This window comes from Saccopteryx leptura, chromosome X, assembly GCF_036850995.1.
Source record: "Saccopteryx leptura isolate mSacLep1 chromosome X, mSacLep1_pri_phased_curated, whole genome shotgun sequence".
NCBI classification, from domain to species: Eukaryota; Metazoa; Chordata; class Mammalia; order Chiroptera; family Emballonuridae; genus Saccopteryx; species Saccopteryx leptura.
The window spans coordinates 109,915,991-109,932,695 of NC_089516.1; the positions used below are offsets into that span (position 1 = coordinate 109,915,991).

Below are 16,705 nucleotides of genomic sequence, written 5' to 3' on the forward strand. Positions count from 1 at the left end.
TGTAGCATTATTTACAGTAACCAAGATCTAGAAATCGTCCAAGTACCCATCTACAGACAAGTGGATAATTATGATTTTTCAATTAAAAAATCTTATGATGTTGTAGCTCTGTGTACTCTTTCAAATATATACCATAATTTATATCAATAAATAATATATTTTTGATTACTTAGTAATTAATAATAAGACATGATAAGGCCCTGGCTGGTTTACTCAGTGGAAAGAGAATCTGCCAGGCATGGACGTCCCGGGTCTGATTCCAGTCAGGGCACACGCGAGAAGCGGCCATCTGCTTCTCCCCTCCTTCTCTCCCTCTTTCCCTCCTGCAGCCAGTGGCTCCATTACTTGGAGCATCGGTCCTGGGCACTGAGGAAAGCTCACGTGGTCCCAGTATATCAGCCTCAGATGCTAAAAATAGCTTGTTTGTGAGCATTAGCCCCCATTGGGGGTTGCCAGGTGAATCCCCATCCGAGTGCTTGTGGGAATCTATCTTCCTTCCTCTCACTTAAGAAAAAAAAAAAGACATGATAAATATGTCAAATATATGTAATAGGAAGTTTTTCTTCTTCCTGAATAAGTGTGCATGTGGCTGTAGACCAGCCATACATTACACATGGGTCTGTTTGAAAACCACAGCTGTCGTTGCTATTTGCTGCATCTTTAACATAGCATATTCAGATCTTATTAACATTAAATCCTATGGGCTTGAAAAACTGTACAGCAAACTATATATATGGATTTAGAATAACCTAACTTACCTGCTATCAGATGGCTCAAGGTAACATAATATTGTTTTATAATTAATAATTTGTTCCTTTGTTTTTACATTCAAATTTAAATATAAATTAAATTATATTACTTATTATTATGCTCACTTTGGAAAGCATGGATATGATTTTTATTCTTTTTCTGCAGTATCCCCATTTGTCCTTAATAAACAGAAAATGCCTGCCAGTGATATATCCAGTTGTATTTCTTCAATTACAATTTTTTCACATACAAATTTTGTTAGTTTTCTTTATGTGATTCTCTTATAAAGTAGATTTAAACTCCTTGGCTCTAAGATATTATTTATTACCTACTGCAATTTGCATTGCTCTGCCACATTGTCACTACGATAATCTTCCCCCACTTAGTGTGGTTTGCTCTGTTATGTGCCCCTTTTTTGGTGAATGCTGATATTGACTTAACACAAATTAACTGGTATACTATATCTAAATTAAAATATATCTTAAAGGTCATTCATTCCAACCAAGCTTAGCCAAACCTTTAATAATGCTGGTTACCACTGGGTTCTAGTTAACTGCTACTCATGCCTAGTAGTGGGGAAAAGGATCTTACACAATGTGAAGGAAAATGTCTTCAGCTGTGATTTCAAAGGATTCATGGGAAAAGCACAAAATGAACTTCCCCTCCTTGAAGAAGGAAGTTATACTCCCCTCCCCCTCCCACCTTTCAGATGAAAGTGAAGGAAAAGGGATTTCACTAGTGCCTTACATAGAGATGAAATTTTAAACTTTTTTTTTTTTGAGAGAGAGAGAAAGAGAGAGAAGCCTCGGCTTGTAGTCGCTTTCACTTTTAGTTGCACATTGATTGCTTTTTGTATGTGCCTTGATGGGGAGAGCCAGTGTTCTCTTGCTCAAGCCAGTGACTTCTGGGCCTAAGCTGGCAAGCTTTGAGATCATGTACGTGATGCCCAGCTCAAATCAGAAACCCACACTGACCAGCCACACTCAGAGCCAGCAACCTTAGGGTTTTGAAATGTTGACCTCAGCGTTCTGATTCGACACTTTATCCACTGAGCCACCACCAGTCAGGCCTAAAGTTGGAATTTTAAATACAGATGCTTCTTGACTTCTGATGGGGTTACATGCTGATAAACCCATTGTAAACTGAAAATATTGTAAGTTGAAATTGCATTTAATACATCCCTTACTGAACATTATAGCTTAGCCAAACCTACCTTAATGTGCTCACAACACTTAAACTACCCTACAGTTGTGTAGAATCATCAAGCACAAAGCCTATTTTATAACCAAGTGTTGAATATCTCATGTAATTTATTATGCATATCACTTTCAGTTTAAAAAATTGTATGTTGAACCATCATAAGTTGGGGACAGTCTATATTTTATATCACAGATTTGGACTTTATTACTTTTAAAAATTCTGTAAGTAATATATGTGTACAAACACAGGTATTATTTTCTGTAAATACATTAGACATTATGCCTGCTTGAGTGTTGGAGGTTAGATTATGGTAAAGATTGAAATGACAATCTCATTACCCTTTCAGTGACTTTTAAAGTCCTTTCCTCTTTGTTCAAAAGCTTTCGACAGGTATTAATGAATACAAGATTCTTTCCCAAAGGAACTTTGCTTCATGGGCCTGGTTAAACAAAGCTTCAATTCCTTTCTCTGTTTCACCCAAAGAATTCACAGATGGCCTGAATAAGAGGCCATCTGTCAAATACAAATGATAATACCAAAATGGGGGCAGAGAAAGGAGCATGAAGCACCCATACTTTCTATCATGTCCCCCAAAGTGACCTTAAATAAAGAGACAGTCAAAAAAAAAAAAATGCAAGCCCTGGCTGGAAAGCTCGGTTGGTTGGAGCATCGTCCCAGAGCCTGGAGGTCGCCGGTTTGATTCCTCAGGACACATACAGGAGCAGCTTGATGTTCTTGTTGCTCTCTCTTCCTGCTTCTTGAAATAAATAAATAAATAAATAAATAAATAAATAAATAAATAACCGGGGTGGGGGCAGTCAATAAATAAATGTTAATAAAGGAATAATGCTTTCGATGGAAAGGCTGCTTTGAGACTAGATGCCCTAGGCGCCCCCTCACAGTTCCAGCTACCTTGCCACTCAGCCCTCCTATAATGAAATTTGGGTGTCACTGGTCCCTATTATGTTACTCATAAACTGCTTTGGGAGGTCTCCTGACCTGTTATGATTGCCATGAGACATCTTTGCTGCCAGAACAAGAATGTCCAATGTCTACTTGGGCTATGGGCAAATCATTTTTTGTTTTTTGAAGAGTAATCCATGCACATGGTAAAGAAAATGAAAATAAAATGCTTCTCTCACATGTCTTACCTCTGTATCCTGATTCATTTCTCCAGAAGCAGTTACAGTTATCAGTTTCTTATATGTACTTATAACTTATATATGCACGAGCCTATATGTAATATACATATATTCAGGGTGAGGCACAGTTAAGTTTATATGATTGTGAGTATGCAAAACACAGTTTATTATTGTATTATTTATAAATTTTAATATTTTTCTTATGAGTAACTATAAACCTATTTTTGTCCCTCCCTGTATAATAGAAACCATTAGGCATTTTTCTTTTTCACTTAACAATACATCCTGAAGGTAAATTTACCACATTTAAAATAATCTGCATACTGTACCATTATATCTGAAAGATGTGTAGCATCTCCTTCCTTAGTGATCACTCACTATGAGAACTTAAACGGGCTCCCATTTAGATGCTATAATATTAACATATAGCAGCTAAAAATTATTGAGGACTTTCGATGGGCCAGATACCACATTATATACTGCACATTAATTATTATCATCCCCATTTTACCAAAGACAAAAGTGTGGTTAAGTGACTTGATCACAATCAAGTAACTAATAACAGGAGAGCAGGAATTCATGTGTTTTTAAAATCCAAAATTTGTGCTCTTAACCACTAGACTGTATTGCCTCTTAATTAAGTGGAACACTGAAATATTAGAGAACTGCCACAAAGGGTGATCATGATGGTGAAAAATCTGGAAACCAAAGCCATGTAAGGAATAAAGGAAAGTAATAAGGGCTGCTTAGCTTTGTGAAGAGTGAATTAAGACGATTCATGGTAACTTGTCTTCAACTATTTCAAATATTGCCATGTGGAAGTGGAAGTACGCTTATTCTTTGTGGTTCCAAAGGGCAGAGCTACACTTAGCAGGTAGAAGCGTCAAGGAGTAAATCAGCTAAAGCAGTGGTCCCCAACCTTTTTTGGGCCACGGGCCGGTTTAATGTCAGAAAATATTTTCACGGACCGGCCTTTAGGGTGGGACGGATAAATATATCACGTGACCGAGACAAGCGTCAAGAGTGAGTCTTAGATGGATGTAACAGAGGCAATCTGGTCATTTTTTAAAAATAAAACATCGTTCAGACTTAAACATAAATAAAACAAATAATGTCAGTTATTTATTCTTTCTCTGCAGACCGGTACCAAATGGCCCACGGACCGGTACCGGTCCGTGGCCCTGGGGGTGGGGACCACTGAGCTAAAGCACCTTTCTAACAGAACGTGTGAAAGGTTAGGAGTATTGAAGGAGAAATTGAAAAACTAACCATTTGTCAGGGATGCACAGGTAGCGGCCATTCCTGCCTTGAGCAGTAAGAAGCACTAGGTTAGTGTTTTCAAACCTCTCTGCACCAACATCAGCATCCTCTGGGGTGGATTCCCACGACCCAGCCCAGACCGACAAACAGAATCCCCTAGTGATAAGAGACTATCATTGACATGGTTAGAAATTACAAGTCTGTTAAGAAGGGTTCCTGAAATTCACAAAAGAAGTAAAGATGGCCAATTCATGTGAATGATTTTTTCAAAATCAAGAATAAGTGCAAACTAAAGCAAGATGAGATACTGTTGATCAGTATTCTCTAGGTTGACCGTTGGGTCCTAGAGGTCTTAGCTAAATCTCCAGACAAGCCTAAAGTCCCAAAATATGGAAGGTGACTCTTGTCCCATGAAAGCCCCTGCTGTTGCTGGTTTGAGTGTATGTACATATCTGGTGAGGAATGTCTGGAGCTGAGAAAAACAATAAATGAATTTGTATAAGAGCTACTGTATTAGTTAAGACTTTTGTGGCCTGCCTGCTATATTTATATATTTATAAATATATCAATCTCCCAAGAATTATAATTGATTTATGGGGCCAAGATCACATTATTTTAATAGCAGCTTTAAAAATTATTAATATTAGAGGGGGAGGAAAGGAGAGAGAAGAGAGAGAGGAACATCAATTTGTTCCTGTGTGTGCCCTGACTGGGGATTGAACCTTCAACCTTGGTGCATCGAGACTGTGCTCCAACCAACCAAACTAGCAGCCAGGGCTAATTGAAGCTTTAATCAAAGCAAAAAGAAAATGTTTCTTGAATGAATACAGCAACTGATTGTGGGTTGTTGTTTTTGTTTTGTTTTGTTTTGTTTTTACTTTTCCCATTCATTTTGTTCAGCTAATGTATATTGGCCATATGCTATGTGCCCGGGTACTGGGGATGAAACAGTGACTAGGACAGGCACGGTCCCTGCTCTCACGAAATTCAGCCCTCACTGGAGTTAAAGAATAGGAGGAATATGATCTGCTTTATAGGTTAATGGTTATTTAAAAATAAACTTTTGCCTTTTATGTTATGTAGTTGTGTCTGAAGCATGTGATTTGATGCCATATTATGTATAATTCCAAATACCAACACTGTTCTCTGGTACTAGTTTTGAGACTGTAAGTATAAATAGCCTCACGCTTCACTGATTTGTTATGGATATTAGCCTATTTTTAGTCTTCAAACTGAGAGATGGAGCAAACTTTATTTGTAATATATGTATATACAGTGTGTCCATAAAGTCATGGTGCACTTTTGACCGGTCACAGGAAAGCAACAAAAGACGATAGAAAGTGAAATCTGCACCAAATAAAAGGAAAACTCTCCCACTTTCATACCTATTAAGTGCAGTTCAATGTGGGCTCACGCACAGATTTTTTAGGGCTCCGTAGGTAGCTATCCCGTATAGCCTCTACAGACTCGTCACTGACTGATGGCCTACCAGAACGGGGTTTCTCCACCAAACTGCCGGTTTCCTTCAGCTGCTTATCCCACTGAGTAATGTTATTCCTATGTGGTGGTGTTTTGTTATAAACGCGCCGATATTCACGTTGCACTTTGGTCACGGATTCAAATTTAGCGAGCCACAGAACACACTGAACTGTCCTCTGTACCGTCCACATCTCAACTGGCATGGCCATGGGCTGCTTCGCTGTATACATGGTGTTACGTCATCATTTGCACATGCGCACATGTTGCCACATCATCCTACAGAAACTGGGAGGGTTTTCCTTTTATTTGGTGCAGATTTCACATTTCTATCGTCTTGTTGCTTTCCTGTGACGGGTCAAAAGTGCACCATGACTTTACGGACACACTGTATATACATATTTTACATCTGTTAAGCTTTTTTAAAAATTATTTTTCAATTATAGTTGACATACAATATTATATTAGTTTCATGTATACAACATAGTGATTAGATATCTATATACCTTACGAAGTGATCAGCCCGATAAGTCTGGCACCCACCTGGCACTGTACATAGTTATTACGATATTATTGACTCTATTTCCTATGCTGTACTAAATTTACATCCTCATGACTTTTTTATAACCAGCAACGTATACTTCTTAATCCCTTCACCATTTTCATCGTTCCCCCCTACCCATCCAGTCTGGCAAAGGTCCATTTATTTTCTGCATCTATTAGTTTTTTTCTGTTTTTTTTTAATCCGTTTATTTTGTTGTTTAGATTCCACATGTAAGTGAAATCGTTCTATCTACAAGCTTACCTTCTGATAATTATTTTTCAGAACCAACAAGCCAAAATAGCACAGTTGTACCTCCCATTTGTTGGACTGCTTTTGGAAAATATACAGCGATTAGCAGGTCGAGATACCTTGTATTCTTGTGCAGCCATGTCTAATTCTGTGAGTAGTGATGTGTTTCTGTTGGCATTTTATCTCGTTTTATTGACTGTATTTGGAATCTGGTTCATATGCTGTATGGCTCGAGCTAAATGGTTTGCTTTTTACTCCCATTTTTACATTTACACTTTTTTCCTATAGCAGTGTTTCTCTTCTATGTGCATATGAATCACTAGAGGACTTTGTTAAAATGAAGATTCTAATTCAGCAGGCCCAGGCGGACCTTGAGAGGATGCGCTTCTAACAAACGTTTGACTGCTTCTGGTCCAAGGACCACACTTTAAGTAACAAAGTTCAAGAGAACACCAAAAATCCCTTGTACCCAGTGTTTTAAGATTTGCTGTTGTTCTATGTTTATATATTAATTCAACTTGAAAATAGAACAAAATATTCTTCACCTCCAAAATGTTAGGCAGCAGGGATTATACTGTATTCCTTTGCTTCTCACCTCCCTTGACAGCCTCCTTTCAGTTTTTTTTAGAAAGAGGGAGAGAGAGAGAGAGAGAGAGAGAGAGAGAACAGGAAGGGAGTGGGGGAGGAAAGAGATGAGAAGCATCAACTTGTAATTGTTTCAATCCAGCTGGGGTTTTTTTGTTGGTTGCATCTCATACATGCCTTGACCAGGATAGGGGGCTCAAACTGAGCCAGTGACCTTGGGACCATGAGGGTGATCCCATGCTCATGTCGGCAACGTCGGGGTTTCAAACCTGGGTCCTCAGCATCACAGGTCGATGCTCTATCCACTGCGCCACCGCCTGTCAGGCCTTTTAGCACTTCTTGATGAGTCACTTTTAGCTCATCACAATTGCTCTGTGCCTTTCTCTCCCCTGTGAGTCTTTCAGTTGAAAGGAACTTTGGAGGGTATCAGTCTCCCATTTGACCAAACACCTTTTGTCATTATAATAATCAAAACTTTCCTTCTCACATTAGACCTAAATGGGTTTCTGTTCACTTATCCTAGTTTTGCCTTCTAGAGGTAGTATACAGAACAATTTATTCCCATCTCCACATGGTACCTCTTATGTGTGCCTCCTCAGTGTTCCTCCAGACCAACTATCTCTACTTCATCACGTTTTGTTCCAAACTCTTTCCATTCTGGTTATACTCTTCCGGATATGCTCCAATTTATCAATCATCCTATTAAAATATGGTGCTTAGAACTGTATACATTTTAGTCTGCTCAGTGGGACTATTAACCCCCACCCCACCCATACTCCATGGCATGACCCTAGATCACCTTAAAACACTCACAGTAGCCATGTCACATTGTCGGATGGGGGTTAGACTGGGTTCTTTACAGCTTCCTTTTGAAATCTCCCAGTCTGGATTTGTCAAGCCTGCCCTAAGTTCTCCAGAAAGCTACTTCTAGGCCTCCCTGGTGGCCTGATTGATTGCCTGTAGCTCCTGATTATATCACCTACTTGGGTGTCAGGCTGGACTTTTTTCACAAACACAGTACAGTACCTCATGCATCTGTTTACGCGGCAACATTTGACAGTGATATTTGGAAGTATTTTACTTAACCCAGTTTTTTCTTTAGCAGCTCAAGTTCGTCTAGGGCTTCTGGTCACAACCCTCCTTCTAGCATTGTCCCTGGTTCCAAAAAGTAGAATTTAACCAGATTCTATCAGTTGTGGCCTTTATCAGCCATCTAGAGTTCTGTCCCTTAGTCCCAGGGGTCATGGTTATAACAGTATCTTAGTACCCATTTGTAAAAGATTTGTCACCTAAATGCCAGTACTGATATCTGATTTAGATATCTGATTTAGATCTATCTGATTAGATCTGATTGAGCTTTGTGTAAAATCAGGGTATCATTTTATTTTATTAATCCGATTTCTTACGCTAGTGTGCAAATTTATTTAAATGACAGAGATATCACATTACTTACAGGCATCCAGGGATGAATTTGCATGTGGCTTCACTTCACCTACAAACAGAGGGAGTCTGAGCACTGACAAAGACACTGGTAATTAAGTCCTTTAAAGATTATACACTGCATGGCTGTTTAGAAATGTACCTTGTCCTTCTTTATTTTTTTGAAATATTTCATATAAAAACTATGTATTGCAGGGTCTCTACTAAAGATTAGTTAAAGTCTGACTACACATGCAGCCAAATTTCTTCGTTTAGGTTTTCTCAGCTGAGCTAATTAAAAATGGAGCTCAGTATACCACTAAGAAAGTACAGGATAATGAGAACGCTGGCATCCAATCTGCTTATCTGTCTCCAGTCTTGGACAAAACACGTCCCTTTTCTGAGCCCTTTATTTCCTTGTCTGTAAAATTCGCTCTCAAATTGCGTGGGTTTATGTGATGACTTTCAAGGATTTTTTTTTTTTTTTTTGTATTTTTCTTAAGTTGGAAACAGGAAGGCAGTCAGACAGACTCCTGCATGCACCCAACCGGGATCCACCTGGCACGCCCACCAGGGGGCGATGCTCTGCCCATCTTCAGGGCCCCGGCAAACTTTGCTCCAATGGAACCTTGGCTGTGGGAGGGGAAGAGAGAGACAGAGAGGAAGGAGAGGGGGAGGGGTGGAGAAGCAGATGGGCGCTTCTCCTGTGTGTCCTGGCCGGGAATCGAACCTGGGACTCCCGCACGCCAGGCCGATGCTCTACCACTGAGCCAACCAGCCAGGGCTGGAATTTCTTGTAGTTTCATACATAGTAAAATATTTCAAGAAGTACCAAAAAAAAATTGCTTACATTTTATTTGCCATCATATGTGTTTTGATATAATATAGAAACTTCAGAATTTTAGATGGCCAAGAGTTAATCCCTAAAATAATATCTTTACTTAACTTAAGCTCAGTAATTATTTTAAGTTATATTTTGGACAATTCTTCCCGTTGTTCACAAGGACTTGGATTGTCTTTTCCAGCTTATGGGTCTTTTCACAATGGAATTAAGAGGGAAGACTCCAGAGGTTGCCTCATCCCAGAAGGAGCACCAGGGTTCCCAGATCCGGGCAGTACTGGAGAGAATGTAAGAACCGATACATAAGATGACCCTAGGAGTGTGTTGGGCTACAGCAGTCTCTTTTTGTGTAAATAATCAGCTCTCTACTCTCCCATAGTACCATCTTGGATTTGTAAAAAGCATTCCATAATTTTTGGATATTTAAGTTCTTGCTTCCTGTCCTGGCAGCTGCTACTTTGATATCTTAAAGTGTTTATAGCGGCTTAAAGAGTTTGAGTTCAAAATATCTTCTTTAACCCCTAGCACACTGTACTGTATCCTGTTCTAGAGAGGGAAGGTTCAAGTTTAAAATACGTAATATACCTTGTCACTTAAAATGGATTACTTCCTGGCAGGATTAATTCAACCTTTCATTCTTTTATAATAGAGTAATTGCATTAACTTGAGAGGAAAAAAGAATTAGGTCCCCAAATTGAAGATCTCCGCATCCCAGTATTACTTCATCATAATATATTCTCCAACTCTTCCATCTCATTTTTTTCAAGCCTAACATTCAAGTTTATGGGATATGCCGGCCTTGAGTCAGAGAAACTGCACATTAGACCAGTACAGGCTTGTCATTCTGCTATGTAAAATCCTAGAATCATATAAAATTCGAGTTTGAACAGTCCGTGAAGATAATAAATTTCAACTTTCTGTTTACAAACGGAAGCTGAGATTGTGATTTAGAAGTCACACAGCTCTGGCAGGACCAGACCTGAACCCAGGTTTTCTCACTCCAGCCCGCATCTGCCCCTCTGTCACAGTGCTCCCAGGGCACAGCAGAACCCCCTGGGGCTTGATGAGATAGAAGGCGGGGCCTCAACCCCAGACTTTCCGATTTAGTTGGTCTTGGATGGGGCTTGAGAATTTGTATTGCTTAGTTCCCAGACAATGCTTCTGCTGCTGGTTGGGAACCACCCCTTGAGAACCTCTGGACTGGACTTCCTTGAGCCCTTTGATAAATAGGGACGTATTCACAGAGGTTCCTATTTCACACCATTTAGGGTTATGACAACAGGCACTGTTACAGATAAGGCAAAAAAGGGTAAAGAGGGTAAATGACTTCCTAATAGTCGCCCAACTAGCAAGCATTCAAAACCTAGATGTATTACTCCAATTTAAAGTTCTTTCTCAGTAAATCCTACTTTACTAAATGTGTATCCCTAGCCTAGTTTAGCTCAACTGAAAGGATTGATTTTTAATGAGTAAATAGTTTAGATTATTCTATTCATATAAATCTCCAAATAGGCTAGATCTTGTCATGCTTAACAACTGATACTTTAACAAAAGTAATTAATGATGAGAGCATCACTACTTGTAGAAGCTCTAATTTTGGAGGTATTACAGGGCCCTCCTTATTATAATTATCTTGTAATATCATTAGCCTTTTATAAGATAAATTTTCTGACCTAAAATTTGGACTTTGGATCTTCTTAATAAACTCTGAGAAGAGATGTATTTATTCATTCTTTAATTTATTTTTTTTGAATTTATTCGGTTGGTATTAATAAAATTATACAGGTTTCAGATGTACAATTCCATAAATACTATATAACACAAGGGTATTCAACCATTCATACCTTTCGCCCACTTTTGTATCTGTTAGTAGTAAAATTTTCTAACCACCCACCGGTTCCACAGTAATGGTGATTTATAAAGTAGGGAAGTAACTTTACTTTATAAAATTTATAAATAAAGCAGAGTTACAGCAAGTTAAAGCATATAATAATAATTACTTACCAAGTACTTCATGTCGGATTTTCACTAAGTTTGGCAGAATAAGTCTTTATAAAAAAATTTACTATTTTTTTCATTTATACTTTGGTTGCTCCACTACCGCCCACCATGAAAGCTGGAACACCCACTAGTGGGCGGTAGGGACCAGATTGACTACCGCTGATATAACATGTAAATTGCACTGTGTTCACCACCCAAGTCATGTTCCCATGACCATTTATCCCCCTTTACCCTCTTTTACCTCCCCACCCCCTTTTCTCTTGTAATCCCCACACTGTTGTCTGTGACTATGAGGGTTTTTTTCCTTTGCTTAATCCCTTCACCTTTTCACCCAGCCCCCCAACTGCCTCCCCTCCAAGGAGAGATTTAAAGAGTTTACAATGTCTCTTATACTTCCATGTACCTTAGTTAAGTTCCTCCTCAATGTAAAAGCTATTTTTACTGGAATGGCCACATATGATTCTTTAAGTTTTACTACTAAAACACCAGACATATGAGAATTAAACACTGACAGCATTTGTGGCTATAAGGTGTGGTGACAACAAAGAATCAGCCCATTTACCTTCTAAGTGTGATATGAAATTTGGATTTATGCTTAGAATTTTCCCAAACAAGACTAATGATAAAAATAGTTATGGAGTTAAAAAGAATAGTTATGGAGTTAAAGGCTATGGAAACTATAGTACCAGTACTATTCACAAAATTTGTCTTTATATTATAGACCCGGCAGAGTTCTTCGAGGAGCAGTGTATCCCAGTATAATCGATTGGATCAGTATGAAATCAGAAGCCTTTTGATGTGCTACCTATATATAGTGAAAATGATTTCTGAAGGTGAGCTACCAGCATATTAAGCCTAGACAATACTAGACATCTACTCTCACAGGCTCACAGGCTCATGCAGCAACTGTGTGACCATTACCTAGAGCACATGCTCAATTGAAACAGATCTTTGAATGAAGACAGTGACCTTAAAAACGTTCCTGTATTTTAAGTTAAAATAAGTTCAGTTCAGACATGGATGTTTGATTCTGAAATAATTTTTTAATTTAAAATTTCATTTCTAAAATGAGGCAATAGTTTTAGAACTGCTAAACTTTTTTTTTTCATGCAGAGCATATAATGCAAATGACCAGTGTAAACAGAGAAAAAAAAATAACAAGAACCAGAAGTTACATTGAACACTTTAGCTTTTATTTGACCCAGGATTTGGAAAAACAGAAGCAAACAAAAAGACAGGAAGGGTTCTTCGAAAGTAGAAAATGCCACTGTCGCTTCTGTACTGCTGCTGCATGGTGTCATCAGCGTGGTGGCATCTTCTTTTTCAGGCTCTTTTCACCTCCTTGGAATATAATAATATTATTTACTAGTATTACCAGTTCCTCTTTACATTAGATTTTATACTATAGACTATAACCAGTGGGTTTTCATAAAACTACATGTCTTCTGGATCTGAAAGTCAAGTCAGGTGGTTATTCTCAAATGCCACATTTGTCCACACAAACCCTTTCTTTTCTAAGTATTTTTCTCAAAAAAATATATGCAGGAATGAAAAACATAAGAGTACCCTGGGGTCTTATAATCTTAGTCACTATCTTTTATTTATTGTCTGTTTTCAGTAAATACTACTTATGCTTTAAATCTTTTTGTAACAATGCAGGATAAATACTATAATAATGAAAACAACTTATTTTCTAAGTTCAGTAACTCTTACTTGCTTCAAATCTTTGTAACAATGCATGATAAATAATAATGAAAAATTATTTTCTAATTTCAGCAGATATTACATGCTTTAAGTATTTTTTGTAACAATGTGGGGTTAATATAATAATAAAAAGAAATTATTTTCTATTTTCAGTAAACATTTGCTTCAAATACTTTTTGTAACAATGCAGGATAAATAATATAATAATGAAAACAAATTATTTCATAAATTCAGTAAATACTACTTGCTTTAAAACTTTTTATAACAATATGGGATAAGTAATGTGATGATGAAAACAAATTATTTTCAATTTTCAGTAAACACTTGCTTTATGTAATGCAAAATAAATACAATAAAAACATAAAAAGACATTAAAACAAATTAATAGGTATAAACAATAAATTCTAAGGTATGTTAAAATAGTAGGTAAAATAACTAGAATCTTTAAGTCCTAAGAATGTATGATTTAAAGTAAAATTCATTGGGTGCTGGGTACACAATCAAAACAATTTAAAAAAATAAAAATAAAAGTCAGAGTATAGAACTGCCTTGGAATATATTCTCAGAATTATTTTATAAGTCATAGAATAATAATGGCAGCAGCTTACAAAACAAAAAGTCCAAGAGTTTAATGAGGCTATATTACGAGCCTCCGTGTTTTGGGAAAGAAATGAGTAAAGGTGAACATTTTCAACCCGGAAATACATTGTTCCAGAAAGTAATAGGTCAGTTAACAACGACAACTGCAACTCACTGTTTTTGTCTTCCCACAAGGTGAAAAGTGGGAGCTTGCAGTGACTGCTAATGTATACAAAGTTTCTTCATAGGGTGATGAAGCTATTCTGAAGCTGTGGTGGTGATTTTAGAACTGTTTGAATATACCCTAAACCGTTATACTGTGTATGGGTTTGATAGTACAGTAACTTTCTGAACAAATTTGTTTAAAACAAAGAAAAAGCCCTGGCCGGTTGGCTCAGCGGTAGAGCGTCGTCCTAGCGTGCGGAGGACCCGGGTTCGATTCCCGGCCAGGGCACATAGGAGAAGCGCCCATTTGCTTCTCCACCCCTCCGCCGCGCCTTCCTCTCTGTCTCTATCTTCCCCTCCCGCAGCCAAGGCTCCATTGGAGCAAAGATGGCCCGGGCGCTGGGGATGGCTCTGTGGCCTCTGCCTCAGGCGCTAGAGTGGCTCTGGTCACAACATGGCGACGCCCAGGATGGGCAGAGCATCGCCCCCTGGTGGGCAGAGCATCGCCCCATGGTGGGCGTGCCGGGTGGATCCCGGTCGGGCGCATGCGGGAGTCTGTCTGACTATCTCTCCCTGTTTCCAGCTTCAGAAAAATGCAAAAAAAAAAACAAAAACAAAACAAAGAAAAAAAGCCCAACAGACACATGAAAAAAAAAAAAGAACTGAATGCCACCAGTTAAAAAAAAAGTCAAATACCACCACAGCTCAGAAAGATTGTATGGGGGTGGTGGAGAGAAGAAAGGAGGAGGGGGAGATGCATCGCAGATTGCCTCTCCCCTCTACTACTCCAGTACATGTGCATACATGCATGTCACATGTACACAGACGCACACACACACCCCGTGCTGTGGCATGCGCGCATGCACACCAACACATACCGGATACTGTGATAACCGGTGACAAGCTCCTGTCTTGGTTAATGTCACGGGTAAAACCATAACTGCTTTGGTTCTTGAGAACTTCACAGGTCCTCCTTCTCTTGTAAATGTTGACTTTACTTGCTAAATATTTGGTCTTTGTTAATTAGGTTTTACTTCTGTTTTTGCTTTTTGAATTTTAAAAGCACATTTTTAATAACTAGTATACTGGCTGTATCACGTCTCCTTTTTATCTTTTGTACAAGTAAAGTCATGCTGCTTGCTATCTATAAAATCATATTCATTTTATTCCAAAAGATATCACCTTCTGGGTCCTCGTCAAAGGATGTATTCTAGTTACTTTGTCTTCTCCGGTAAATATTTTCAGTTACTGTGTATGCATTTAAATGTTGAACTCTTCAGGTTTTTTCTTGGCTTTCTTTTTTATTGGTTCATAAACGGTAGCAATTTAAGTACAACAAAAAGATACTTTTATGTAGAAGTAGAGGGAACTGTAGTTTATTAACTGGCAATAGTTCACTGTTTCAAGGTCTTAGACATTTTCCAAACTATGTTTTATGTCTTATTGCCTGGCTTATTATGTCCTAAGAAATGGAATTAGAGTCAGGGGTTATCGGTTATACAGTTTGAATTGACAGGAAGACTGTCCTCTTGTGAAAGATAAACAGTTTCCTTAATGTAGAAGGTGAGGGAAAGCTACTTCCTTCTTTTAGACTTCATCTTGACTTTCCTCTTTATCCTGCTCCCCACAGGGGAGCTCTGGTCATCACTTTTAGGCTTTTCAGTACCATACTGTGCTGCACTTGTAGATTCATTAGTATTCTTTCTCAAAGTTGATTGTTCATTGGAAGGTATCAGAACAGAGCCACCTCTCTGACTCAAAGACCCAATGTTGTAACGAGGGATATTAATTGATACTCTTTTCTCAAATAATTTAGGGTCCAAAGGAAATACACTTGAAAGAGTTTCCTTTCTTTTTATAGAAGAGGAAATTGAGATTCTATGATCAGGCATCTTTTCCTCTGAAGTTTCAGATAATACTGGAATCGGTATGTTTGATTCTTCAGGTATACTGGGACAGCTCCAAGGGGAGAACATCTTAGAAGAGGTTCTCTTTGTAACGGTCATCTCCCCTTTTGCCTGGCCAAGCCTGTCTTCGGAAATAACCTGACCTTTGGGTCCCCTTTGAAAACACTGTGTAGAAAATGAAGGACAAAATGGATGTGACTCCTGGCTGGCACTACCTACTGTGGCAGGCTTACTGGTATTAGAGGAAATCTTCTCCAAAGACAACTCCGCCATGTCTAAAAGGTCCTGACTGTGAAATGGGTTTGCAAGCTCTGAACTTTGCTGCAACTCTTTTTTTTCTTCAGATTTCATCTGTTCAGTACTTGATATCTCCATCAACTTCTCTGGCACATACACCTTATTTTCTTCCTCAGGATTCTTGACTGTAAAAACTGACATAAATGGTTGAGCACAAGGAATAAAGTCATCATCACTCTCAGAACTAAACTTTTCCTGAATCAATTTAAGTTTTTCAAGAAGCTTTTTATTTTCTTCTCTTAGTTTATTCCTTTCGGTGGTGATCTCTGTAATAAACTTAAGGTTTCGTTGTTGGATATCATAAAATTCTTGCTGTAGTGAATTTCTGTATGTCTCATTTACTGAACAGCGGTCGCATGTTTTTGAGCTTAACTGATCTCGCAATTCTTGAATGGTGCTATTGAGGACTTTTTGTTGCTCAGTTAGCTTTATAATTTTGTCTGCAGCACTTGGCTGCCTTAGGTCTGCCAATCGCTGTTTTCTCAAACTGGTTAATTTTGCCTGTAAACGATGTAGCTCTTTGTCATGGAGGTCTTTTAGTGCTAGCCAGGTTTTTTTAAAATCATTACTTGACACATCACATACA

The 16,705-nt window shown here is 38.3% G+C and overlaps 1 protein-coding gene across 2 annotated transcripts in view; it reads left to right on the forward strand.

The window, feature by feature from the left end:
• The window catches only part of DOCK11 (dedicator of cytokinesis 11), a 235,505-nt gene that overhangs the window by 146,230 nt on the left and 72,570 nt on the right, over positions 1 to 16,705 (forward strand). For both annotated transcript variants that reach the window (XM_066357342.1, XM_066357343.1), the window contains 4 exons: positions 6,655 to 6,771; positions 8,662 to 8,737; positions 9,651 to 9,754; positions 12,189 to 12,300. In XM_066357342.1, the coding sequence (XP_066213439.1) occupies positions 6,655 to 6,771; positions 8,662 to 8,737; positions 9,651 to 9,754; positions 12,189 to 12,300 (409 nt within the window). The remainder of the gene's footprint in view (positions 1 to 6,654; positions 6,772 to 8,661; positions 8,738 to 9,650; positions 9,755 to 12,188; positions 12,301 to 16,705) is intronic.